At 52.5% G+C, this 27,739-nt stretch overlaps 1 protein-coding gene across 1 annotated transcript; it reads left to right on the top strand.

The window, feature by feature from the left end:
• The first annotated feature begins 13,268 nt into the window (after window positions 1-13,268).
• Window positions 13,269-16,202, top strand: LOC143295343 (actin, cytoplasmic). Its single transcript, XM_076606992.1, has 2 exons — window positions 13,269-13,498; window positions 14,753-16,202. The coding sequence occupies exons 1-2, from the start codon at window positions 13,373-13,375 to the stop codon at window positions 15,755-15,757; spliced, it is 1,131 nt and encodes a 376-aa protein (XP_076463107.1). The 5' UTR covers window positions 13,269-13,372; the 3' UTR covers window positions 15,758-16,202.
• The last annotated feature ends 11,537 nt before the right edge of the window (window positions 16,203-27,739 follow it).

Below are 27,739 nucleotides of genomic sequence, written 5' to 3'. Positions count from 1 at the left end.
CCACCCCAGTGTCTGTCCTCCCCCACCCCAGTGTCTGTCCTCCCCCCAGTGTCTGTCCTCCCCACCCCCAGTGTCTGTCCTCCCCACCCCCAGTGTCTGTCCTCCCCCACCCCCAGTGTCTGTCCTCCCCCCTCACCCCTAGTGTCTGTCCTCCCCCACCCCCAGTGTCTGTCCTCCCCCACCCCCAGGGTCTGTCTGTCCTCCCCCACCCCCAGTGTCTGTCCTCCCCCACCCCCAGTGTCTGTCCTCCCCCACCCCCAGGGTCTGTCTGTCCTCCCCCACCCCAGTGTCTGTCCTCCCCCACCCCCAGGGTCTGTCTGTCCTCCCCCACCCCCAAGGTCTGTCTGTCCTCCCCCACCCCCAGGGTCTGTCTGTCCATCCCCACCCCAGTGTCTGTCCTCCCCCACCCCCAGGGTCTGTCTGTCCATCCCCACCCCCAGTGTCTGTCCTCCCCCACCCCCAGTGTCTGTCCTCCCCCACCCCCAGGGTCTGTCTGTCCTCCCCCACCCCCAGTGTCTGTCCTCCCCCACCCCCAGTGTCTGTCCTCCCCCACCCCCAGGGTCTGTCTGTCCTCCCCCACCCCAGTGTCTGTCCTCCCCCACCCCCAGGGTCTGTCTGTCCTCCCCCACCCCCAAGGTCTGTCTGTCCTCCCCCACCCCCAGGGTCTGTCTGTCCATCCCCACCCCAGTGTCTGTCCTCCCCCACCCCCAGGGTCTGTCTGTCCATCCCCACCCCCAGTGTCTGTCCTCCCCCACCCCCAGGGTCTGTCTGTCCTCCCCCACCCCCAGGGTCTGTCTGTCCATCCCCACCCCAGTGTCTATCTGTCCTCCCCCACCCCCAGGGTCTGTCTGTCCTCCCCCACCCGAAGTGTCTGTCCTCGCCCACCCCCAGTGTCTGTCTGTCCTCTCCCACCCCAGTGTCTGTCCTCCCTCACCCCAGTGTCTGTCCTCCCCCTCCCCAGTGTCTGCTTTCCCCAACCCCCAGTGTCTGTCTGTCCCCCCTCACCCCCAGTGTCTGTCCTCCCCCACCCCCAGAATCTGTCTGTCCCCCCTCACCTCCAGTGTCTGTCCTCCCCAACCCCCAGTGTCTGTCCTCCCCACCCCCCAGTGTCTGTCCTCCCCACCCCCCAGTGTCTGTCCTCCCCACCCCCCAGTGCCTGTCTGTCCTCCCCCACCCCCAGTGTCTGTCTGTCCACCCTCCCCCCAGTGTCTGTCCTCCCCCCCCCCCAGTGTCTGTCTGTCCCCCCCACCCCCAGTGTCTGTCCACCCTCCCCCCAGTGTCTGTCCTCCCCAACCCCTAGTGTCTGTCTGTCCCCCCACCCCCAGTGTCTGTCCTCCCTCACCCCCACTGTCTTTCTGTCATCCCCCACCCCCAGCGTCTGTTTGTCCTCCAACAGTATCTGTCTGTCCTCCCCCACCCCCAGTATCTGTCTGTCCCCCATCACCTCCAGTGTCTGTCCTCCCCACCCCCCAGTGTCTGTCCTCCACACACCCCAGTGTCTGTCCTCCCCCACCCCAAGTGTCTGTCCTCCCTCACCTCCAGTGTCTGTCCTCCCTCACCCGCAGTGTCTGTCCTCCCCCACCCCCAGTGTCTGTCCTCCCCCACCCCCAGTGTCTGTCCTCCCTCACCCCAAGTGTCTGTCCTCCCCCACCCCAAGTGTCTGTCCTCCCCCACCCCAAGTGTCTGTCTGTCCTCCCCCACCCCAGTGTCTGTCCTCCCTCACCCCAGTGTCTGTCCTCCCCAACCCCAGTGTCTGCTTTCCCCACCCCCAGTGTCTGTCTGTCCCCCCTCACCCCCAGTGTCTGTCCTCCCCCACCCCCAGAATCTGTCTGTCCTCCCCACCCCCCAGTGTCTGTCCTCCCCACCCTCCAGTGTCTGTCCTCCCCCACCCCCCAGTGTCTGTCCTCCCCCACCCCAAGTGTCTGTCCTCCCCCACCCCCAGAATCTGTCTGTCCCCCCTCACCTCCAGTGTCTGTCCTCCCCACCCCCCAGTGTCTGTCCTCCCCACCCCCCAGTGTCTGTCTGTCCTCCCCCACCCCCAGTGTCTGTCTGTCCACCCTCCCCCCAGTGTCTGTCCTCCCCCACCCCCAGTGTCTGTCTGTCCCCCCCACCCCCAGTGTCTGTCCTCCCTCACCCCCACTGTCTTTCTGTCATCCCCCACCCCCAGCGTCTGTTTGTCCTCCCACAGTATCTGTCTGTCCTCCCCCACCCCCAGTATCTGTCTGTCCCCCATCACCTCCAGTGTCTGTCCTCCCCACCCCCCAGTGTCTGTCCTCCCCACCCCCCAGTGTCTGTCCTCCCCCACCCCAAGTGTCTGTCCTCCCCCACCCCCAGTGTCTGTCTGTCCCCCCCACCCCCAGTGTCTGTCCTCCCCCACCCCCAGTGTCTGTCTGTCCCCCCCACCCCCAGTGCCTGTCCTCCCCCACCCCCCAGTGTCTGTCCTCCCCCACCCCCAGTGTCTGTCTGTTCTCCCTCACCCCCAGTGTCTGTCCTCCCCCACCCCCAGGGTCTGTCTGTCCTCCCCCACCCCCAGTGTCTGTCTGTCCACCCTCCCCCCAGTGTCTGTCCTCCCCAACCCCCAGTGTCTGTCTGTCCCCCCACCCCCAGTGTCTGTCCTCCCTGACCCCCACTGTCTTTCTGTCATCCCCCACCCCCAGCGTCTGTTTGTCCTCCCACAGTATCTGTCTGTCCTCCCCCACCCCCAGTATCTGTCTGTCCCCCATCACCTCCAGTGTCTGTCCTCCCCACCCCCCAGTGTCTGTCCTCCCCCACCCCAAGTGTCTGTCCTCCCTCACCCCAATGTCTGTCCTCCCCCACCCCATGTGTCTGTCTGTCCTCCCTCACCCCCCCCCCCCCCAGTGTCTGTCTGTCCTCTCCACCACCCCCACCCCCAGTGTCTGTCTGTCCTTCCCGGTGTCTGTCTGTCCTCCCCCCACCTCTAGTGTCTGTCTGTCCTCCCCCACCAGTGTCTGTCTGTCCTCCCAAACCCCCCCCCCCCCAGTGTCTGTCTGTCCTCCCCCCCCCCCCCCCCCGTGTCTGTCTGTCCTCCCCGGTGTCTGTCTGTCCTCCCCCCACCCCTAGTGTCTGTCTGTCCTGCCCCCCCTCCCCAGTGTCTGTCTGTCCTCCCCGGTGTCTGTCTGTCTTCCCCCCACCCCTAGTGTCTGTCTGTCCTCCCCCCACCCCCGGTGTCTGTCTGTCCTCCCCCCACCCCCGGTGTCTGTCTGTCCTCCCCGGTGTCTGTCTGTCTTCCCCCCACCCCTAGTGTCTGTCTGTCTTCCCCCCACCCCTAGTGTCTGTCTGTCCTCCCCCCACCCCCGGTGTCTGTCTGTCCTCCCCCAGTGTGTGTCTGCCCTCCCCCCACCCCGGGTGTCTGTCTGTCCTCCCCCACAACCACCAGAGTCTGTCTGTCCTCTCCCCCCCCTGCCAGTGTCTGTCTGTCCTCCCCCAGTGTCTGTCTGTCCTCCCCCCCAGTGTCTGTCTGTCCTCCCCCTAAGTGTCTGTCTGTCCTCCCCCCCCCCCCCCAGTGTCTGTCTGTCCTACCCCCAAGTGTCTGTCTGTCCTCCCCAAGTGTCTGTCTCCAAGTGTCTGTCTGTCCTCCCCAAGTGTCTGTCTGTCCTCACCCCTCCCCAGTGTCTGTCTGTCCTCTCCTACACCCAATGTCTGTCTGTCCTCCCCTACCCCAAGTGTGTGTCTGTCCTCCCCACACCCAGTGTCTGTCTGTATTCATCTGCAGCATAGTCTTTTCATGTCCTCCCAACTCCCCCCCACCCCCACCCGCGCCAAAGCCAGCTCTGCCTTCCCGACGGACGAACCACACAGTCTGCGTTCATGCAAAGCTGGGTAAAAATTTCTCTGTGTGTGTGTGTGTGTGTGTGTGTTTGTGTGTGTGTGTGTGTGTGTGTGTGTGAGAGAGAGACAGAGAGAGAGAGAGAGAGCAGAAGCAGTGTCTGTCCTCCCCCCTCTCCCTGCCTCCCCCCCCCCCCAGTGTCTGTCTGTCCTCCCAACTCCCCCCCCCCTTCCCGGTATCTGTCTGTCGTCCCCCACCTCCAGAGTCTGTTTGTCCCCTCCTCCCCCCGGTGTCTGTCCTCCCTCACCCCGAGTGCCTGTCTGTCCTCCCCCCCCTCCACTGTATGTCTGTCCTCCCGCCCCCCCCCCCCCCCCGTGTCTCTGTCCTCCTACCCCCCAGTGCCTGTCTGTCCTCCCTCACCCCCAGTGTCTGTCCTTCCCCCCCCCAGTGTCTGTCTGTCCTCCACCCCTAGTGTCTGTCTGACCTCCCTCACCCCCAGTGTCTGTCTGTCCTCTCCCCCCCCACCCCCAGTGTCTGTCTGTCCCCCCCAGTGTCTGTCCTCCCAACTCCCCCCCCCCCCCCAGTGTCTGTCCTCCCTCACCCCAGTGTCTGTCTGTCCTCCCCGGTGTCTGTCTGTCCTCCCCCACACCCGGTGTCTGTGTCTGTCTGTCCTCCCCCACACCCGGTGTCTGTCTGTCTTCCCCCCACCCCCAGTGTCTGTCTGTCCTCCCCCCACCCCCGATGTCTGTCTGTCCTCTCCCCCTACCACCAGAGTCTGTCTGTCCTCTCCCCCCCCCCCAGTGTCTGTCTGTCCTCCCCCCGTGTCTGTCTGTCCTCCCCCTGTCTGTCCTCCCCCCCCAGTGTCTGTCTGTCCTACCCCCAAGTGGCTGTCTGTCCTCCCCCAGTGTCTGTCTGTCTTCATCTGCAGCATCGTCTGCATTCATGCAAAGCTGGGTAAAACTTTCTGTGTGTGTGTGTGAGAGAGAGAGACAGAGAGAGCAGAAGCAGTGTCTGTCCTCCCCCTCATACCCCCCCCCCCCGTGTCTCTCTGTCCTCCCCCACCCCAAATGACTGTCTGTCCTCCGCCCCAGTGACTGTCTGTCCTCCCCTAAGTGTCTGTCTGTCCTCCCCCCCCCCGTGTCTGTCCGTCCTCCCCCTAAGTGTCTGTCTGTCCTCCCCCTAAGTGTCTGTCTGTCCTCCCCCCCCCCAGTGTCTGTCTGTCTTACCCCCAAGTGTCTGTCTGTCCTCCCCCAGTGTCTGCATGTCCTCCCCCCTCCCAGTGTCGGTCTGTCCCCCCCCACCCACCCCAGTGTCTGTCTGTCCTCCCCCAGTGTCTGTCTGTCTTCATCTGCAGCATCGTCTGCGTTCATGCAAAGCTGGGTAAAACGTTCTGTGAGTGTGTGAGAGAGACAGAGAGAGCAGAAGCAGTGTCTGTCCTCCCCCTCCTCCCCCCCACCCCAGTGTCTGTCTGTCCTCCCAACTCCCCCCCCCCTCCCGGTATCTGTTTGTCCTCCCCCACCTCCAGAGTCTGTCCCCTCCTCCCCACGGTGTCTGTCCTCCCTCACCCCCAGTGCCTGTCTGTCCACCCCCCCCCCCCAGTGTATGTCTGTTCTCCCTCCCCCCACCCGTGTCTGTCTATCCTCCCCCCCCCCAGTGTCTGTCTGTCCTCCGTCACCCCAAGTGTTTATCTGTCCTCTCCCCCCCCCCCCCCAGTGTCTGTCTGTCCTCCGTCACCCCAAGTGTTTCTGTCCTCTCCCCCCCCCCCCCCCCAGTGTCTGTCTGTCCTCCGTCACCCAAAATGTTTATCTGTCCTCTCCCCCCCCCCCCAGTGTCTGTCTGTCCTCCCCCCAGTGTCTGTCTCTCCTCTCCCCCACCCAGTGTCTGTCTGTCCTCTCCCCCACCCAGTGTCTGTCTGTCCTCTCCCCCACCATGTGTCTGTCTGTCCTCCCCCCAGTGTCTGTCTCTCCTCTCCCCCACCCAGTGTCTGTCTGCCCCCCCCCCCCAGTGTCTGTCTGTCCTCCCAACTCCCCCCCCCCCGTGTCTGTCTGTCCTCCCAACTCCCCCCCAGTGTCTGTCTGCCCCCCCCCCCCCAGTGTCTCTCTGTCCTCCCAACTCCCCTACCCCCAGTGTCTGTCTGTGCTCCCCCAGTGTCTGTCTGTGCTCCCCTACCCCAAGTGTCTGTCTGTCCTCCCCCAGTGTCTGTCTGTGCTCCCCTACCCCAAGTGTCTGTCTGTCCTACCCCCAGTGTCTGTCTGTGCTCCCCTACCCCAAGTGTCTGTCTGTCCTCCCCCAGTGTCTGTCTGTGCTCCCCTACCCCAAGTGTCTGTCTGTCCTACCCCCAGTGTCTGTCTGTGCTCCCCTACCCCAAGTGTCTGTCTGTCCTACCCCCAGTGTCTGTCTGTGCTCCCCTACCCCAAGTGTCTGTCTGTCCTCCCCCAGTGTCTGTCTGCCCCCCCCCCCCCCAGTGTCTCTCTGTCCTCCCAACTGCCCCCTCCCCAGTGTCTGTCTGTCCTCCCAACTCCTCCCCCCAGTGTCTGTCTGTCCTACACCCCCCACCCCCCAGTGTCTGTCTGTCCTACCCCCAAGTGTCTGTCTGTCCTCCCCCAGTGTCTGTCTGTCCTCCCCCATCCCAGTGTCTGTCTGTCCTCCCCCATCCCAGTGACTGTCTGTCCTCCCCCATCCCAGTGTCTGTCTGTCCTACACCCCCCACCCCCCAGTGTCTGTCTGTCCTACCCCCAAGTGTCTGTCTGTCCTACCCCCAGTGTCTGTCTGTCCTACCCCATCCCAGTGTCTGTCTGTGCTCTCCTACCCCCAGTGTCTGTCTGTGCTCCCCTACCCCCAGTGTCTGTCTGCCCTACCCCCAGTGTCTGTCTGTCCTCCCCTACCCCCAGTGTCTGTCTGTGCTCCCCTACCCCCAGTGTCTGTCTGTCCTCCCCTACCCCCAGTGTCTGTCTGTGCTCCCCTACCCCCAGTGTCTGTCTGTCCTCCCCCAGTGTCTGTCTGTCCCCCCCCCCCAGTGTCTCTCTGTCCTCCCAACTGCCCCCTCCCCAGTGTCTGTCTGTCCTCCCAACTCCTCCCCCCAGTGTCTGTCTGTCCTACACCCCCCACCCCCCAGTGTCTGTCTGTCCTACCCCCAAGTGTCTGTCTGTCCTCCCCCATCCCAGTGTCTGTCTGTCCTCCCCTACCCCCAGTGTCTGTCTGTCCTACCCCCAGTGTCTGTCTGTCCTCCCCTACCCCCAGTGTCTGTCTGTGCTCCCCTACCCCAAGTGTCTGTCTGTCCTCCACCAGTGTCTGTCTGTCCCCCCCCCCCCAGTGTCTGTCTGTCTTCATCTGCAGAATAGTCTGCGTTCATGCAAAGATGGGTAAAACTTTCTGTATTTGTGTGTGTGTGAGAGAGAGAGAGAGAGAGAGAGAGAGAGAGAGAGAGCGAGAGAGAGCGAGAGAGAGAGCAGAAGCAGTGTCTGTCCTCCCCCTCATCCTCCCCGCCAGTGTCTGTCTGTCCTTCCAACTCCCCCCACCTCCCGGTATCTGTCTGTCCTCCCCCACCTCCAGAGTCTGTCCCCTCCTCCCCCGGTGTCTGTCCTCCCTCACCCCCAGTGCCTGTCTGTCCCCCCCCCCCCAGTGTATGTCTGTTTTCCCTCCCCCAGTGTCTCTGTCCTCACCCCCCCCCCCCAGTGTCTGTCTGTCCTCCCTCACCCCCAGTGTCTGTCTGTCCTCTCCCCCACTCAGTGTCTGTCTGTCCTGCCCCCCACCCCCAGAGTCTGTCCTACCCAAAGTGTATGTCTGTCCTCTCCCCCTCCCCCAGTGTCTGTCAGTTCCCCCCCAGTGTCTGTCTGTCCTCCCAACTCCCCCCCCCCCAGTGTCTGTCTGTCCTCCCTCACCCCAGTGTCTGTCTGTCCTGTCCCGCCCCCCCCCCCCCAGTGTCTGTCTGTCCTCCCAACTCCCCCCCCCCCCCAGTGTCTGTCTGTCCTCCCTCACCCCAGTGTCTGTCTGTCCTGTCCCCCACCCCCAGTGTCTGTATGTCCCCCCCCAGTGTCTGTCTCTCCTCCCTTCCCCCCAGTGTCTGTCTCTCTTCCCTTCTCCCCAATGTCTGTCTGTCCTCCCCCTAAGTGTCTGTCTGTCCTCCCCCTAAGTGTCTGTCTGTCCTGCCCCCCCCCCTCCAGTGTCTGTCTGTCCTACCCCCAAGTGTCTGCAAAGCTGCAAAGCTGGGTAAAACTTTCTGTGTGTGTGTGAGAGAGAGAGCAGAAGCAGTGTCTGTCCTGCCCCTCATCCTCCCCCCCCCCCCCCGAGTGTCTGTCCGTCCTCCCAACTCCCCCCACCCCACGGTATCTGTGTGTCCTCCCCCACTTCCAGAGTCTGTTTGTCCCCTCCTCCCCCAGGGGTCTGTCCTCCCTCACCCCCAGTGCCTGTCTGTCCTCCCCCCCCCCAGTGCCTGTCTGCCCCCCCCCCCAGTGCCTGTCTGTCCTCCCCCCCCCCCCCAGTGTTTGTCTGTACTCTCCCCCCCCTCAGTGTCTGTGTGTCCTCCCTCACCCCTAGTGTTTGTCTGTACTCTCCCCCCCCCCCCAGTGTCTGTCTGTCCTCCCTCACCCCCAGTGTTTGTCTGTACTCTCCCCCCCTCAGTGTCTGTGTGTTCTCCCCCCAGTGTCTGTCTGTTCTCCCTCACCCCCAGTGTCTGTCTGTCCTCTCCCCCCGCCCACAGTGTCTGTCTGTTCTCTCCCCCACCCAGTGTCTGTCTGTCCTCCCTCACCCCCAGTGTTTGTCTGTACTCTCCCCCCCTCCCCCCAGTGTCTGTCTGTCCTCTCCCCCCGCCCACAGTGTCTGTCTGTTCTCTCCCCCACCCAGTGTCTGTCTGTCCTTTCCCCCCACCCCCAGAGTCTGTCTGTCCTACCCAAAGTGTATGTCTGTCCTCTCCCCCTCCCCCAGTGTCTGTCTGCCCCCCCCCCAGTGTCTGTCCTCCCAACTCCCCCCCCCCCTAGTGTCTGTCTGTCCTCCCAACTCCCCCCCCCCAGTGTCTGTCTGTCCTGCCCCCCCCCCCACGTGTCTGTCTGTCCTCCCCAGTGTCTTTCTGTCTGTCCCCCCCAGTGTCTGTCTGTCCTCCCTTCCCCCCAGTGTCTGTCTGTCCTGCCCCCCCCCCCCGTGTCTGTCTGTCCTCCCCAGTGTCTTTCTGTCTGTCCCCCCCCAGTGTCTGTCTGTCCTCCCTTCCCCCCAGTGTCTGTCTCTCTTCCCTTCTCCCCAGTGTCTGTCTGTCCTCCCCCTAAGTGTCTGTCTGTCCTCCCCCTAAGTGTCTGTCTGTCCTCCCCCCCCTCCAGTGTCTGTCTGTCCTACCCCCAAGTGTCTGTCTATCCTCCCCAAGTATCTGTCTGTCCTCCCCCCTCCCAGTCTTTGTGCTCCCCTACCCCAAGTGTCTGTCTGTCCTCCCCCAGTGTCTGTCTGTCCCCCCCCCCAGTGTCTCTCTGTCCTCCCAACTGCCCCCTCCCAGTGTCGGTCTGTCCCCCCCCCCCCCCCCCCCCCCCCCCAGTGTCTGCAGCATAGTCTGCGTTCATGCAAAGCTGGGTAAAACTTTCTGTGTGTGTGAGAGAGAGAGAGAGAGAGAGAGAGAGAGAGAGAGAGCAGAAGGGTCCTGCCCCTCATCCCCCCCCCCCCCGTGTGTCTGTCTGTCCTTCCAACTCCCCCCACCCCCCGGTATCTGTCTGTCCTCCCCCACCTCCAGAGTCTGTCCCCTCCTCCCCCAGGGGTCTGTCCTCCCCCCCCCCCCCAGTGCCTGTCTGTCCTCCCCCCCCCCAGTGCCTGTCTGTCCTCCCCCACCCCCCAGTGCCTGTCTGTCCTCCCCCACCCCAGTGTATGTCTGTTCTCCCTCCCCCTGTGTCTCTGTCCTCACCCCCACCCCCCCCCAGTGTCTGTCTGTCCTCCCCCCCCCCAGTGCCTGTCTGTCCTCTCCCCCCCCCCCCCCAGTGTCTGTCTGTCCTCCCTCACCCCCAGTGTTTGTCTGTACTCTCCCCCTCTCCCCCCAGTGTCTGTCTGTCCTCTCTCCCCGCCCACAGTGTCTGTCTGTCCTCTCCCCCCGCCCACAGTGTCTGTCTGTTCTCTCGCCCACCCAGTGTCTGTCTGTCCTTTCCCCCCACCCCCAGAGTCTGTCTGTCCTACCCAAAGTGTATGTCTGTCCTCTCCCCCTCCCCCAGTATCTGTCTGTCCCCCCCCCCAGTGTCTGCCTGTCCTCCCAACTCCCCCCCCCCAGTGTCTGTCCTGCCCCCCCCCCCTGTGTCTGTCTGTCCTCCCTTCCCCCCAGTGTCTGTCTCTCCACCTCCACCTCCAGTGTCTGTCCTCCCCCCCAAGTGTCTGTCCTCCTCTACCCCAAGTGTCTGTCTGTCCTCCCCCAGTGTCTGTCTGTCCTCCCCCAGTGTCTGTCTGTCCTCCCCAAGTGTCTGTCTGTCCTCCCCTACCCCAAGTGTCTGTCTGTCCTCCCCTACCCCAAGTGTCTGTCTGTCCTCCCCCACCCCCAGTGTCTGTCTGTCCTCCCCCACCCCCAGTGTCTGTCTGTCCTCCCCCCCGACCCCTCCAATGTCTGTCTGTCTTCATCTGCAGCATAGTCTGCGTTCATGCAAAGCTGCGTAAAACTTTCTGTGTGTGTGTGTGTGTGTGTGTGTGTGTGTGTGTGTGTGTGTGTGAGAGAGAGAGAGAGAGAGAGAGAGAGAGAGAGAGAGCAGAAGCAGTGTCTGTCCTCCCCCTCCCCCCGCAGTGTCTGTCTGTCCTCCCCCACCTCCAGAGTCTGTTTGTCCCCTCCTCCCCCCGGTGTCTGTCCTCCCTTACCCCCAGTGCCTGTCTGTCCTCTCCCCCCCCCCCCCCCCGCAGTGTCTGTCTTCACACACCCCCCCCCCCCAGTGCCTGTCTGTCCTCCCACCCCCTCAGTGCCTGTCTCTCCTCCCTTCTCCCCAGTGTCTGTCTGTCCTCCCTTCCCCCCAGTGTCTGTCTGTCCTCCCTTCCCCCCAGTGTCTGTCTCCCCGCCCTTCCCCCCAGTGTCTGTCTCCCCGCCCTTCCCCCCAGTGTCTGTCTCCCCGCCCTTCCCCCCAGTGTCTGTCTGTCCTCCCTTCCCCCCAGTGTCTGTCTCCCCGCCCTTCCCCCCAGTGTCTGTCTCCCCGCCCTTCCCCCCAGTGTCTGTCTGTCCTCCCTTCCCCCCAGTGTCTGTCTCCCCGCCCTTCCCCCCAGTGTCTGTCTCCCCGCCCTTCCCCCCAGTGTCTGTCTGTCCTCCCTTCCCCCCAGTGTCTGTCTGTCCTCCCTTCCCCCCAGTGTCTGTCTCCCCGCCCTTCCTCCCAGTGTCTGTCTGTCCTCTCTTCCCCCCAGTGTCTGTCTGTCCTCTCTTCCCCCCAATGTCTGTCTGTCCTCCCTTCCCCCCAGTGTCTGTCTCCCCGCCCTTCCCCCCAGTGTCTGTCTCCCCGCCCTTCCCCCCAGTGTCTGTCTGTCCTCCCTTCCCCCCAGTGTCTGTCTCCCCGCCCTTCCTCCCAGTGTCTGTCTGTCCTCCCTTCCCCCCAGTGTCTGTCTCCCCGCCCTTCCCCCCAGTGTCTGTCTGTCCTCCCTTCCCCCCAGTGTCTGTCTCCCCGCCCTTCCCCCCAGTGTCTGTCTGTCCTCCCTTCCCCCCAGTGTCTGTCTCCCCGCCCTTCCCCCCAGTGTCTGTCTGTCCTCCCTTCCCCCCAGTGTCTGTCTGTCCTCCCTTCCCCCCAGTGTCTGTCTCTCTTCCCTTCCCCACAGTGTCTGTCCTCCCCCTTCCCCAGTGTCTGTCCTCCCTCACCCAGTGTGTGTCTGTCCTCCCTCACCCAAATTCCTTATTTTCGAGGATAATAGATAAGCAGTGGCGTGCTTTCTTACATCCAGTCCCCGCCCTGATCAGAGTCTTCACTACAAATACTACATAATGTAATAAAGATGGTAATAATAAGATACATACAAGATAGGAGAGAGAAAGAGACAGACATACATACAGACAGAGAAAGTGTGTGTGTGAGAGAGAGTGGGTGACTGTGTGTGTGTCTGTGGGTGAAGGTGTGAGTGCACGTACGTTTGTGTTTATTTGTGTGTGTGTGTGGGGGGGGGGGGTGAAGGAGAGAGGGAGAAAGAGAGACAGACAGACAGACAGACATATAGACAGAGAAAAAGATATATACGTTTATTTGTAAGATGAATGTGCTTTTTTCTGTCTTTTTAGTTTGGTATGGTTGTCAATTTCAGCCAACACCTGTGTAAATCGCGTTTTGGTAGGAGAGGAAACGATTCCCCCCTCCTCCCCTTCTTCCAAGACCACTGTTCCTCACCACCCACCCGCCATCCCCCAACCATCAACCCTTAAAGCACGTGGTTGCCAAACAAGTCTGTCAGTGGCCACATGTCAGTGTCCGTTTTCTGCCGTAAGTTTTGCCGTCCGCAAGCCTCATTGGCCACTTGACTTAAATGGCTGTGTATGGCACACCCGGCGCGTCAACAGCCTGGTATTTCTCCCGGCATATCCGAAACGTTCTGTCGCGAAAGGAAAGAAACATGGGCCGTGCTCACAATACATGTTCTTTGTTTGTGGAAGAGAGAGAGAGAGAGAGAGAGAGAGAGGGTTAAGGGGCGTGAGGTAAATTTGTGGAGGTCGGGTGGTGAGTTGTGACTAACACGACGACTGTGAGAAAGGGCCGGTTGACAATGTGTGTGTGTGTGTGTGTGTGTGTGTGTGTGTGTGTGCACAAAGCACATTGCAACTCCTCTCTCTCTCTCACACACACACACTGTGACACACACACACACACACACACACACACACACACACACACGCTTTCAAAGGTTCAGTAGCCCTGTTAAACATTTCCTTTACAAATAGTAAACACATACACGATTGTAAATTATGTTTACAAGCAAATCTTCAAGCCCACACAAATAACAAGTACACTGTGATATGATTCTTTGTTCTATAAGCAACAAGACTAAGAATAAGGTTTTATTCCTTTGCCTGCAGTCTCATTTATGTATGGAGGTTTTACGAGGACTGCATGGGATGGTGTGGGCCCGACAGAGATGACAATTTAAAGTCAATATTGATCCTATATATTCTGCCTGCATACGTCTCTGTTTTCCTATCCTCACAGTGGTAGACTTGTATGCGGATGTCAAGTGAAATTCTTTCCACAGATAAAGACCGCTCCAAATGCTCACAGTTCAGCTTGTCACAAACATGTTTCCATAATTTTCACTCACCACGCCCCTGTTGAGTCGGAGAGGAGTGTGTGTGTGTGTGTGTGTGTCCTGGCCAAGACAAGAGGATGGAGAACAAACTGGCAGCCGCGCGATGTTCGCGAGACATGCCTTGCCATATATAGTCATATTCACAACGTCTGTGTCTGGTTTTCTCGGAAAACTGGTGCTTTGCCTTGACGCAGGATCTCCAAATATGGGAGAGGCTAATGCTTACTCACACGGCAGCGGTGCTCGCGCAGCCTGGGGGATGGCCCAGCGTGAAAGTTAAAGAGCGTGAAAACAGCTTGTTCGTCAGTCCATTGTGTGGCAGTGGTGCAGAACGAAACAGAAAACCCAAACGCTGACCTGTACTTAGACATCATGTGTGACGACGAAGTTGCTGCTCTGGTGATCGATAATGGGTCTGGCATGTGCAAAGCTGGCTTCGCTGGGGATGATGCACCCAGGGCCGTTTTCCCCTCCATTGTGGGTCGTCCCAGACATCAGGTACGTGGTTATTCATTTGAATTTGCAGAATGATAAGTCTATGTGCTTTGGATTTCATGTTTCAACCGTTTCGATTGCACTTGTTTAATAGTCAACTATGTGCTTGTTATTGTTGTCTTTATTTAAGTTTGCTATCTGCGGTGAAAATCATTCATAATTCTTTACTATCATAAACTCGTGTCGTCATAACCGAACACTCGGTCCCATAAATTTATTACAGGGGTACTTGCTAGCTTAGCCTTTGAAACTTAAACATAGCTGGATAGCCATTTAATAAGGTGGTTGCAGTGTTGTGCATTTTTGTTAACCGTTAAAAAAATTGTATTGCCAGACGGCTGTATGACAGAATATTTTGCTTTGTAATGGAAAGTGAGGGGAAGATCGGTCTTTGTCACTCCAATTTTTGTCTTAACGTTTCGGATATTCAAAATGGAATGACATGCTGAGAACTAATCCAAGGTGCTTAGCACTTGACAGCACTGTTTAAACGTAGTTCATGTTTGAGAGTTTTTGCACAGGCCAGACTTTGAAACTGTTTTTGTCGAGATACATGAGAGGGGAGGATACCTGAAAGTAGGTCAAGATGCCGGTTCGATAGCTCAAAGATAAGGTACAACATATTTTCCTGTGTACTCGTTTGAAATATTGTACTGACTCATCATACGCAGTTAATGAGCCAATAGAATTAAATGTATGCAGTAAATTGGAAATCAGTCATCGCTGCTGTATGAAAGACATTACAGACAGACCGGTTTTATATACTTTAAGTGATGCCGCCATTTACATTGGGCGTGGCGTATAAATGACGTGTTTGTCATAAATATTCATGACGGAGAGGGCTGCTGGAAGTAAGTACGTGTATGTCGCATTCCAGTTTAAGTCACATTCTAGTTTGGTTAGAATGTTCAATTTGAAATGATCAAGTGGACATAATTGTCTGGAAGTTGATTGTCCTTCCTATTGGGATTGCTTGCAAAATGTAAGAGCTTAATAGGAATTGAATCTCACAAGTATACATAGATGTGCAATCAGTATGGCCGGACAATCCATTTAGTAAAATTATAGTAAAATGAACGCAAGTTCAACTTTTCGTTATGCAAGAAGTGAATTACGGTCATTGTAAAGTAAAATGCCCCCCCGACCACCCCACCCGGACCAATTCGACCCCCTCCCACTGCTTTAAAATTGGAAATGAGAATGACAAATTGACTATGGAGGTGATTCTTTCAAGTTTGATGCTTCTCTGTTTGACAGGGTGTGATGGTGGGAATGGGCCAGAAGGACAGCTATGTGGGAGACGAGGCCCAGAGCAAGCGTGGTATCCTGACCCTCAAGTACCCCATCGAGCACGGCATCGTCACCAACTGGGATGACATGGAAAAGATCTGGCACCACACCTTCTACAATGAGCTGCGTGTGGCCCCTGAAGAACACCCCGTTCTGCTGACAGAGGCCCCTCTCAACCCCAAGGCCAACCGTGAGAAGATGACCCAGATCATGTTCGAGACCTTCAACTCTCCAGCCATGTACGTGGCTATCCAAGCTGTGCTGTCCCTGTATGCCTCTGGTCGTACCACGGGTATTGTCTTGGACTCTGGCGATGGAGTGACCCACACAGTACCCATTTATGAGGGCTACGCATTGCCACATGCTATCATGAGGCTGGATCTGGCCGGCCGTGACCTGACTGACTACCTGATGAAGATCTTGACCGAACGTGGCTACAGCTTCACCACCACTGCTGAGCGTGAGATCGTGCGGGACATCAAGGAGAAGCTGTGCTACGTGGCTCTGGACTTTGAGCAGGAAATGCAGACCGCAGCCTCCTCATCTTCCCTGGAAAAGAGCTACGAGCTTCCTGATGGTCAGGTCATCACCATTGGCAACGAGAGGTTCCGTTGCCCTGAGGCCATGTTACAGCCTTCTTTCCTGGGTATGGAAGCTGCTGGTGTCCATGAAACCACCTACAACTCCATCATGAAGTGTGATGTCGACATCCGTAAAGACCTGTATGCCAACACTGTGCTGTCTGGGGGCTCTACCATGTATCCTGGCATTGCTGACAGAATGCAGAAGGAGATCTCGGCTCTGGCTCCTCCCACCATGAAGATCAAGATCATCGCTCCCCCAGAACGCAAGTACTCTGTCTGGATCGGTGGCTCCATCCTGGCTTCTCTGTCCACCTTCCAGCAGATGTGGATCTCCAAGCAGGAGTATGATGAGTCTGGTCCTTCCATTGTCCACAGAAAATGCTTCTAACCGTTAAATTTAATTATTGGACAAAGTAACGGTTTGGTTTAGTTCTGCTGCTCAAAAATCCTCCATACAACTTGCGTAAAAAGGCAGTTACCTAAATCACTTCTGTGGCCATCGTTTCTTTTTTCCTTTCTATTCAAAAAGGCAATACATGACTGCAGATCAAACATTCTAGTCCAGATTGAGTGGTGTCCGAAGACTAGTCTGAGAGTGGAGCCTGCAACACGATTTTTTTCTTTGTAATAATTTGTGATATATGTCGTGTTCATGACAGCATTGAAGATAATCAAAAAATCTGAAAGGTCTGTGCGCTTGGGGAGAGGACTGGCTGCTTGTGTGGCTTTCTGCACAAGTTGATTTCTTTCTTGCAGTGAGCATTGTTTGGTCCACTTATTTTTGTACACTGGTCATTGATGAACGTTACTTAATAAAATTGTTTCAAAATGCATTTTGGTACTGTGATCTATCTATCGTACATGTGCATGTTTTAGTGAGCTGTCATATATGTGTGGAGAGTGATTGGGTAGAGCCTTAGTTTTCCAAGCATATCCATTTGTTTCCTTTTGAGGTCAGAGAGGGGCACAATTCCAGTTCTGACAGAACACCTACCTTTGAAGTGTTAACATGTCAGTGTTGTCTTATTTACAGTGAGAAAGTTGATTTTAAATCATTAGGGGTAACAGAAGTGTCAAAATAATGTCTTTCGGTACACGGTAGAAATTAGACGTGCAGATATCACTGGTCAGGTAGTACAGGGTTCACAAAAAATTACAGACCACATCAAAAAAGCAAGTTTTGGTGTCATATACTGTACCATGTAACCAATAGGCCTAGTTTGCATCAGTTTGACATGGTAAGTATATTTAACACCAAACATGGAGTATAATACAAACTCCTCCTTTTGATTAAATATCCAAAATGAATCGGAAGATAGCTACATGTGGGCAGCAGCTGGCCTTGTGAATGCACAACTGAATTGTACATGTGCATCATGATCAACTTGAAAATGCATTTGAAAAAGTTAACCATATTTCATTGTACATTGAAGAAAGCACGTGGCAATGAGTGGTGCTCATTACATTGGCTGCATTCTCCACTGCTTTCCGAAAATTCAGCTGCATTTCGCCATGCCTTCAAGAAGAAAACGGTTCCCAAATGGTCCCTTTTTGTGAACCATTCAAATAACCGAAGAATACACACGAGTGCATATGTTATGTTTAAAGCGTGTAAATATAGACTATTTTGATTCAGGCCATGTTTTGTTGATAAACTTTCCACAGCCTTCAAAACTAAAGGGGACTGGGGAAAAAAAAACCTCGACATTAAAAATGTCTGTTGGGCCACTCAGTTTTCAGGCAGAGACAATACATCACGGAAATACGTAGCATCTTGAATGACAGACATTTATATAAGAGATCACATACGCCGTACAACGCGCGCGTGCACAGTGTCACAAACACACTGACAACACAACACTTTTTCCTAGTGCACACTCGCAGCAGACACGGTGGAGACAAACCTGATGCTGACATTTTCGAGAAAACAAAACAATGTAGGCCACCCAAAGGAACGGGCCGAGTGAAAACTGGGTTGATGACGTTGCCATAAAACGCTTGGTACATTGCCATAAAACGCTTGGTTGCCTTCCTCCCCCCCCCCCCCGCCCTCTCTCTCTCTCTGTGCCCCTCCACACACTCCCCTTACCTCACCCCCCCTCCGTGTGTATGCCACAAGTCACATTCACCACCAAGGGAAGACGGACAAGTGCTCTGGATTTATGGTCCTTTCTTACAGTCAGCAATCAACATTTACCTTTTTAGAAATATGATCTTTTACTGCAGATGTGGCTTAGAGCACAGTATATGGATCAATCCGGCTTTTGACACCGTAACGCTGAAATTCAGTCACTTCTACACTGTCTGAATCTTCGGTCTCTTGAATTCACACGCGCGCGCGCGCACACACACACACACACACACACACACACACACACACATTCTCCCCCCTCCCTCCTTACTCTTTGTCGCTGATGTATTCTGTCTGCATGTTTCTCTCTATATATCTCTCTTATTCTCTTTCTTTCTCTGCATCTCCACTGTCTTCTCCCCCCCCCTCCCACCGACCCCCCTTCTCTCCTCTATCACGCTTTTCACCAAAACTCTGTTGCTCTTCCTCCACTCACTCTCCATTCTCCACTTCCTCACTCCTCCATCACCATTCTCTCTCTTTGTGGGGGGTCGCCCGTACACACATTCATCACAAAAATCGCACTTACACTGCTCTGTCATTTACCGAACAGTCCACCACACGAACACAGCCAGCAAGTAATTCTCTGAGGGAATGCTTGGCAAAATAATTGTCTTTGGACTAAAATTCAACCATTTTGAGTGTTACGCAGACTGGGTAGCCTGAAGCTGGTCCCAACTGTTTTGGACAGTGAAACTAAAACCGCGTTCCTTGTCTGCTGTTTACGTGTTGGACACTTTAAAAGCTTCTCGCCTGAAGGACGAAGAGCATGAGAAGAGTGATGATGGTCGACAGTGACGCAGGTAGATACAACAGAAGTAACCTATCAAATTAACGACAGGCAAGAACTGCAACCTTGTACTACAGTATTCACATATAAATTTCAGAGGGAGCATCTCTTTCAAAAGCGGTGATACATATTCTCGTTTTCTTTTTTTGCCGAACAAGTTTTGCGGCACTATTCTGAATCCTTTGCAGACGGGAAAGCCTTCCAAAGCTCTAAAGACCGACAAATAACAATAGTTCGAGAAGTTATGGCAACGATAATGCTCATGGATGCACCACGGGGCAAAAATAACGGTCAACGAAATGCAATGCATTTGAGTTCAAGAATTGATGTTCAATAGGCACAGCTTACTAAAAAAATTAATGATATTTTACGGATGCTCAACCACCAGTGTTTGCCAACTCACTGTCAGCCAGTTTGACATTGCCGTTCAGTGCTGTTCATCTGGTGCAATACGTCTTCACTACATGGCTGAATATTGATTTCAACAGAACAAAAAATGACTGGTAAGGCACATTTCATCAGCATACAAGTGGAAAGTGCTTTCGACAGCGGCTGGGAGTAAAGGCTAAAGAAGACGGGTCCCAACACTGAACTCTGGGGGGCACCATGCACCACAGGGGGGGTTGCGATAGATTCAATTCAATCTGGTCAGCAAGGACTGACTGACATTAGCCACAAAGGTATGAACTGTAAACCTATCTTGAATGCCAAATGTCGCATTCAATATTTTAAGCGGAATGGTATGATCAAGCGTATTGAATGCAGAGCTCATATCTAGAAGGGCCGCGCAACCAGGAGACAAGTTTCTCACCAGCTTTTGCTATAACGTTAATGTAAGCTGGTTTGATTCATTTCTAGAAGACAGAGATAGACTGAGGAGAATACAGTTGTTTCAAGACAACTTTTTCGATGATCCTAGAGATAGAGGGATGGCTGGAAACAGGTCTGTACCCCTTTCGGACCAAACTGGGAAAATCATATTCAGTGTTGTGTAAGGTTCAGTAGTTACAAAGTGTAATGTTGCTACTCATTCAGTGAAAAGTTATCTTTTGTTTAATATGAATAGACGTAGATTAATTGTCAAGATTTAGTTTCGGCATATCCGAAATAAACACCCAGAAGTAGGCTATTGTTATAGAAATGTACACATTTCTGAGCTGGTCTGTCCCTTTTGTGAAAAATCGATTGAAGATGAAGTTCATTTTGTTTTGAAATGACCAGTTTTGTGTAATCTTCGTGAAAAAAAATCCAAAGAATTTTTTACATATCCATTTTATACATATCCATTCCGATTTCATCTGCTGATTGATCTTCGGATGATGGAGTCATACGTAATTCAGCATTATACTCATATAAAGCTATTCGCTTAGGAGATATAGTTATGTCATAATCAATTGCTATATTTCTGGTGGTATTATGAAAATTAACGTTGTTATCACCCCTTGTTGATATGGGGCAATGTCTTTAACCCCTTGACTGCTGAACCTTGCTAAAATGAGATCAGTGTGGCACAATTTATTTATTTATTTATTTTATCATTATCTTCTTTTTCTTCTTTTTTTCAGTTACGTTATTGTGTCTCTTAAAGTGGCGAAATTGATTTTATTGATCAAGAGGGGGAAACCGACTAAAGAATAGTGATTGACAGCCTGACCTGTAAACTCAATCTGATCTCAGACGTCGCACCCTTTTCTTGACGTACAGAAACGTCCGCGGCAGTGAAGGGGTTAAGGAATAAATCATTTGAATCTCTCTCTCTCTCTCTCTCTCTCTCCCCCCCCCCCCCCACACACACACAGAGTTACAAATCTCCCCTGTCCTCCCCGTCCCAGCCCACCGTCTTTTTATTATTTCTAGTGGAGGGATGTACTGTTGCTGTTGCTGCTGCTACTACTACTACTACTACTACTAAAATTCTGGTGGAACTGGGGGAATTAATCAACAATCAAATAAACAAGTGCACCCAACTTAACATGCACACAAGAAAAAAGTTTGGTCAGATCTTATGCCGACCAATGCCAAGAAAATGCGGACCCAAGGGAAACAACTACGCTTTCGACAAAAAAAAAAAAAAAAAAAAAAAAAAAAAAAAATCCAACAAGAGGAATTGACCACTCAGCCATAAAGTCCTTTTCTGAAAACATTGACGCCGTAAGTGGATAACTATCCGAGGCACTGTTTCAATATCCACGTACACTTTTACTTTAGTTTCGTTTTCTTGTCCACATACAAGAAAACGCTTTAGTATCTGAAGGCAGGGTTTGTCCATTTGGACATACATAGTAGTGTGTATGTGTGTGTGTGTGTGTGGGGGGGGGGGGGGGGGTAGGTCGAGGATTCACCGACAACATCGTCCGGCACCACACGATCTACTATTGAAAAAAAAAACCGAAGAAAAGAATGGGTCTCACGCTCAATAAATTGCAGCTAAAAATCAAGAAATTTACAGAACAATACAAAACTTTATTCACTCACTTATACTGACAACAGAAACAGCAATGAGACACTAAGCAACTATTCCCTTTATCACCCTGCCAGCAACCTTGCTAACACGCTATCATATAATATCTTGAAGAGAAGACGGGGGAAAATACCAACAAAAAAAACGCCACAACCGCTCGAACTCACACACTTCCCCCTCTTTTGCACTGCGCATCCATCCTCATCTATCGTTCATGGTTTTCGTCCACGTATATATATAGATATTTGTCTGTCTGTCTGTCTGTCTGTCTGTCTCTCTCTTGTTGCCAATTGCTCCATTGTCAATTCGATGTATTGATGTATGTGTACCGATAAGCGCTATGTGTGTGTGAGTGTGTGTGTGTGTTGATTAAATGATACAATGCATGTTACTTTGTCTTCCTTACTGACCTGCTGTTCTCTATCACATGTTCCATGTAATTTGAGGTTATCTATTCATTAGTTGATATTGTTTTATTTTCTCTCTCTCTCTCTCTGTCTCTCTCTCTCTCAGTCTCCCTCTGCCTGTCTGTCTGTCTGTCTGTCTCTCTCTCTCTCTCTCTCTCTCTCGTACACCTGTGACATTTTTAGTCTCATTCTATTTTATATGTTGAATTATGCTTCCTTTGGCCAATGAGCACATCCCCGCCCCCCTGTTATTGCTATGTCTATTTTTTTAATTTTTTTTTTTATTAGACTTACTGTTTTATATTCACATTAGTATAGTATTTTTAACATACACAATGTATGCTTATGTGTGTGTAAGTGTGCGTGTGCGAGAGAGAGAGAAAGAGAGAGAGAGAGAGAGAGAGAGAGAGTGTGTGTGTGTGTGTGTGTGTGTGTGTGTGTGTTCTGTTGTTTTTGTGGGTTTTTATATATGTCGATTATTAGTACCATTTATGCTTGTGCCTCTGTGTGTGTGTGTGTGTGTGTGTGTGTGTGTGTGTGTTATTTTTACCATGCTTATGCCTTATGTAGTATAGTATTCACATATATTGTGTAGTGCAAGCAATGACATATATAATGTAGTATTGTGTCGTGTAGACCCTGTTTTCGGGCGGGGACTGGATGAAAAAAAAGCGCGCCAGTGCTTATCTATTATTCTCGATAATAAAGAATTTGTCTTGTCTTGTCTTCTCCTCTCTCTCTCTCTCTCTCTCTCTCTCTCTCTCTCTATATATATATATATATATATATATATATAAAGACAGAGTGACAGACAGACAAGACAGACAGGCTAGACAGAAAGAAAGACATACCTTGCCGTGGTGTTTGTGTATCAGTGACCTGGACATAAAAAGATATTGGAATAACAGTTTAAGAACAAACAAATGAGACTGCATGGAAATTAACTTCTATGGGAGAAACAAACGTGTGGTGTACCAAATTTCACGTGTTATTTAAAAAAAAAAAAGAACATTGGGATTATCGCCACGTCGGACTATTGCTTCGTCGGACTGAATGTTTCAGTACTGCGGCTTTTCGGACAATTGCTACGTCGGACCATTGCCACGTCGGACTATCGACACGTCGGACTATTGATACGTCGGACCATTGCTATGTCGGACCATTGCCACGTCGGACTCTGTTATCCATTACTATCGAGTCACACGCGTGCATGTTTATGCATATTTGTGAAAGGAAGACGCTCTACAATATTTTTACCGACAAAACAACCGCTTGGGCGAAAGTAGACAGTGCGACACCTTCACATTGAGAGTAATTCACAACAGACTTTTACATGCCCTGATTCACATGTTCAAATCTTATATTTTAGATGAGTGAGATCTATTGAAGAAAAATCCCACATAATTCAAATTGATGCCCCATTGTTTTGCAGAGTATTGCTACTGCTGACAGCTGTATGCACCCATATAACTTCCATACTAAGCAGAAGAAATCGCTGTTTGAACTATAACAAAGATGATAAAATGACTGGTCTTAATCAGTATGTCAGCATGTCAGGTTTCTGTGATGCATTTTCTTTCTTAGATAGAAAGTGTTTGGCTTTTTTGCGAATTGAAATAGGGTAGTTAGGCCTAATAGCGAACGTTCCAGTCGAAGCGACCAGCTCAACGAGTGTATTGTACAGGTATCAGATTGTACGATCGTCAAATGTAACTCTTCTGTTTTTGAAGGCCTGCTTTCTCCAATTGGATACACCAGGAATAACTCGTGTGCTCCTTCTTTTCAACGTTTTCTAAACGGTTGAATTAGCAGGGGGTCCTGGGGTAAATGCGAACGGGCAAGTCTAACTGCGAATGATAGTTTTGAGTACATGTGGACAATCAAAACAGAAGCAGGTCTTGAATTCATCAGACATAACATATTATTGGAACATTGCACCAGACTGTTGGTTTTGATCACACGTGCACACACACACTGACACAAACACACATTTAAACACATATATCACACACCACACTCAAACACACCCTTTTGAGAGCGCTCAGTAACTGCGCAGCATCGTTCGCAGAACGACTCACATCAAAATACCCTGTGGTCTATGCAAACGACACTATTTTGGAGATTCCTGTCAAAACTGGCGGTCTGATCTGTCACCAACATGTTTTCTTAAATTCTTCCAGCACTGGTAATGCACAATTCCTTCAACATATCCAATGAAAGCAGTATTTTAAACTGTGTCGAAATTAAAGTCCTGCTACTTGCTTCCCTTGATTTTAGGATTTTGAGAGCACATTTGTTAACTTGGCCGGCAGTGGTGCACGAAGAGAAGAAAGAGCGCGGAAAAAGCCGGAAATAGCTTATGTTTGACTGGTTCTGTTCTGTTCTTTTCTTGTTGTTTATAGTCCAGCCGACCGCACAGGGCCATGTCAGGACTGTCAAATCATAAAATGCTCAACCGCGTCAATACAAAACTGTCACATCTACAAAACAACAAGACAAACCCACAAAGCATAGCTCATGACACAGTATCCTACCATTTAGCTCCTTATGGCAAATAAGACCAGACCAAGCCATGCTGAAGACGCCAGCCATTCCGATTAATTTATCATCCCCAGATTACAAAAAAAATCGTAAAAAAGGAACAACCAATACTTCAAAGCAAAAAAAACAAAAACAAAAAAACAAACAAAAAACAACAACAACGACAAAAAACAAACAACAACAACAACAACAAAAACACTAAAACGAAACAAAAGGCCATATAGGCAAATCAAACTACAGAATGGGCAGCTAGTGCCTACCCCAGTGTCTACATTTCACTACCTAATCGCCAGAGCAAAACAGCACAGACAGTACATCACAGACCTCGAAAAACAGAAAAGAGTGTCCAGGCTTGCTCAAAAAAAAGAAAAAAGAAAGAAAAGGGGATGGACTGGGAAGGCAGAAAAGGAGACAACAGTGAAGAAAGAAAAAAGGCAGAAAGAAAGAGTGATAGAACAAATATATTTCTAGCACAGAATTTCCAGAAAGCGGGGATGCTATTTATACTAAAAGACCGCCGGCATCCCCACGGGGAGTTTGACTGGTTCATGAAAATGGATATCCTTATTTGTTTCACAACAAGGTCGAAACAGACGTTAAATTGTGAAATGTGTGTGGTGAGAATGCTTCGAAGTGGGTGGTACGCGAACCGTTCGCCGCGGCAATTACACGTTGTCAGCATTAAGGCCTTCCTTCCCTATTATCGAGGTATTGTCATAGGCATATAATGTATAGAAGGCACGCTTCTGTGTGTGTGTGTGTGTGTGTGTATGTGTGTGTGTGTGTGTGTGTGTGTGTGTGTGTGTGTGTGCACTTGCACGCACATAAAAAGAGAGGAAGTGAGAGACAGAGACAGACAGACACTTAGACAGAGACAGGTTTAGCGACAGAGACAGAGAGAGAGGAACAAGAAAAAAAAGAACAAAGAGAACAAGAAAAAGAAGAAGGACAAGAAAAAGAAGAGCAAGAAGAACAGATGGAGAAAGGAAATGCACACACACACACACACACACTCTCTCTCTCTCTCTCTCTCTCTCTCTCACACACACACACACCAGCACTTATATGTTGTTGTTGTTGTTGTTTATGGAGTCTCCCGTCGGTCCGACGGATGAGTAGGCAGGCAGGCTTATCTGTCGGTGTGTGTCGTTATATGGGAGAAGAGGCCGATTCTGGATGCGCAGCACTTCCCACAGGTGTTGCAAGGGAAAACGTCTCCAGAAGTTGAGCCCTGCTTCCCTCGCTCGCGCTTCTCCTTAATGGCCAGCATTCTTTTGTTTTCAAACGTCTTTATGCCACTAGAGCACAGCATCCTCCAGCGACAGCGGTCAGGGGCATCAGTTTCCCAGGAAGCGATGTCTATGTCACAGGCTTTGAGGTTTGTCTTCAAGGAGTCCTTGAAGCGCTTGCAGGGTCTTCCAATTTCACGGTGGCCTTCCTTCAGCTGGCCATACAAAAGCATCTTCGAGATCCTGCTGTCTGTCATGCGGACAACGTGTCCTGTCCAGCGTAGCTGGCACTGGATCAGCAGGCTTTCGATGATGGGCAGGCCACTCCTTTCTAGGACCTGGAGGTTGGAGACCCTGTCTTGCCACTTTATGCCGAGGATCTTTCGTAGGCATCTCTGGTGAAACTGCTCAAGTTGTTGAATGTGACGGCGATACGTCGTCCATGTTTCACAGCAGTACAACAAGGTGGTCAGCACAACAGCTCTGTAGGTTTTCATCTTGGTGCTGAGCCTGATGCCTTTGTTGTTCCACAGCCTCTTGTTGAGTCTGCCAAAGGCGGAGCTGGCCTTGGCGATGCGCAGCGTCACTTCTGCATCAAGGGCTCCGTTGCTGCATAGGGTGCTGCCCAGGTAGCAAAACTTGTCGACTGACTTGATCTCTGTGTCATTGATCTTGATTGCAGGTGGGGGGGAGGCACTGGCGTTCTGTGAGCTAGCCGGCTGGTACATGGACTCGGTCTTGCTGAGGCTGATGGTGAGTCCAAAACGCCTGCAAGAGGTTGAGAACCTGTCCATAATGAACTGCATGTCCTCATGGGTGTGTGCAGCAAGTGCGCAGTCATCAGCGAAGAGGAACTCTCTCATCAGTGCCTCAAACACCCTGGACCTGGCATGGAGTCGCCGCAAGTTGAAAAGTTTGCCATCTGTGCGAAACTGAATGTAGATGCCCCGGTCACAGTCTTGGAAGGTGTCAATCAGCATGGCAGAGAAGAGAATGGAGAACAGTGTGGGTGCCAAGACGCAGCCCTGCTTCACTCCATTTACCACAGGGAACGGATCCGACATGTCAGTATTTTCCTGTACTCTCGCTTGCATGCCATCGTGGAAAGACACAATCAGCTGGATTAGGCTGTCTGGGCAGCCGAACTTTAGAAGGATCTTCCACAGACCATGGCGGTTCACCGTGTCAAGGCCTTAGTCAGGTCTATAAAGACCATGTGGAGCTCCTTGTTCTGCTCACTGCACTTCTCTTGCATCTGGCGTACAGCAAACACCATGTCACATGTTCCCCTGCCTGAGCGGAAGCCGCACTGTGCTTCAGGGATGACTGTGTTGGAGACATGGTCAACCAGTCTGTTCAGAATGATGCGGGCGAAGATCTTGCCGGCGATGCAGAGAAGAGAGATTCCACGGTGGTTATCGCAGGATGTTTTGTCTCCCTTCCGTTTGTAAATGTGGACAATAGAAGCATCCTTGAAATCCTGGGGGACCTCCCCTCTCTCCCAGATAGATTGGAACAGGGCGGTCAGCTTGTCTGTCAGCACCTCGCCTCCATACTTGTAGATGTCAGCCTGGATTCCATCCGCTCCTAGTGCTTTTCCTGACGTTGTCAGCTCCAGGGCCTTCTGGGTCTCGACCTTGGTGGGAGGGGCAGCTAGCGAGTCATTGACTGGTAGCTGTGGGAGGGCTGCAATTGCCTCGTCAGATACGGACGAGTCCCTGTTGAGGAGGGTGTTGAAGTGCTCTGCCCAGCGGGCAAGGATGTCTTTCTTGTCTGTCAGGAGGGTGGTCTGGTCCGAGGCTCGGACAGGGATTGATCCTGTGACTCTCGGCCCATACACAGCTCGGAGACCATCATGGGAGGTCTTCATGTCGTGAGCATCAGCAGCGGACTGAAGCTCTTCGGACTTTCTATCCCACCAGGTGTTCTTCATCTCACGCAGCCTCTTCTGTACAAGTTGCTTGGTTTGCAAGAACTGGTTCTCCTTCCTCTGGCAGTCTTTATCGGAAATGTGATCCTGATGCCGTATATGAGCTTGGAGATTCCAGAGTCGTTCTCGTCAAACCAGTCTTTGTGGCTCCTCTGTACAAAGCCGAGTGTGTCAGCTGCTGCTGTGTACACAGCATCTCTAAAGGTGCTCCATACCTCTTCTACATCAGTCGATGCAGGAATTTCTTGGAGAGCTCCTTGGATTTGCTGCTGCAGCACGTCCTTCGTGATAGGGAGGCGGTGGATGTTCAGCTTCCTAGGGGGTTTCTGCCTGGCTGGTTGGAGCTTGTGTGCAAGGCTGATGTTCATCTTGCTGCGTACCAGGCGATGATCCGACCAACAGACTGTTCCTCTCATGCAGCGTGTAGTGGAAACATCATCTCTGTCCCTCAGCCGGACAATTACATAGTCCAGCATGTGCCATTGCTCACAGTGGAGCGGGGGTGCATCCATGTGTTCTTGTACTTGTCCGCTTGTTGGAAGAGGGTGTTGGTGATGTTCAGTCCATGCTGCGCACAGAGCGAGAGCAAAAGCAGTCCGTTAGAGTTGCACTTGCCAGTGCCGTGCTGTCCTAGGACTTTTGGCCACGAGGAGAAGTCCACACACACACACACACACACACACACACACACACACACACACCAGCACTTATATGGTTAAACATGTGCTTAAAACACACACACCCTCTCTCTCTCTCTCTCTCTCACACACACACACACACACACACACACACACACACACACACACACACACACACGTGCACGCCCGAACACATTCACGTGTACACGCACAAAAGAAAGTAGCGACGGGATGAAGAAATTA

The sequence above is a fragment of the Babylonia areolata genome, chromosome 20 (genome assembly GCF_041734735.1).
Source record: "Babylonia areolata isolate BAREFJ2019XMU chromosome 20, ASM4173473v1, whole genome shotgun sequence".
Classification (NCBI taxonomy): Eukaryota; Metazoa; Mollusca; class Gastropoda; order Neogastropoda; family Buccinidae; genus Babylonia; species Babylonia areolata.
The sequence above is the reverse complement of the archived record's forward strand: the minus strand, read 5'-3'. Positions and strand labels throughout refer to the sequence as shown.

What these genes read in the sequence shown, in the direction of transcription:
- LOC143295343 (XM_076606992.1), top strand. Translation starts at nt 13,373, where the DNA reads ATGTGTGACGACGAAGTTGCTGCTCTGGTGATCGATAATGGGTCTGGC. An exon ending in TGGGTCGTCCCAGACATCAG is followed by an intron (nt 13,499 to 14,752) that starts GTACGTGGTTAT and finishes TCTGTTTGACAG; the next exon opens with GGTGTGATGGTGGGAATGGG.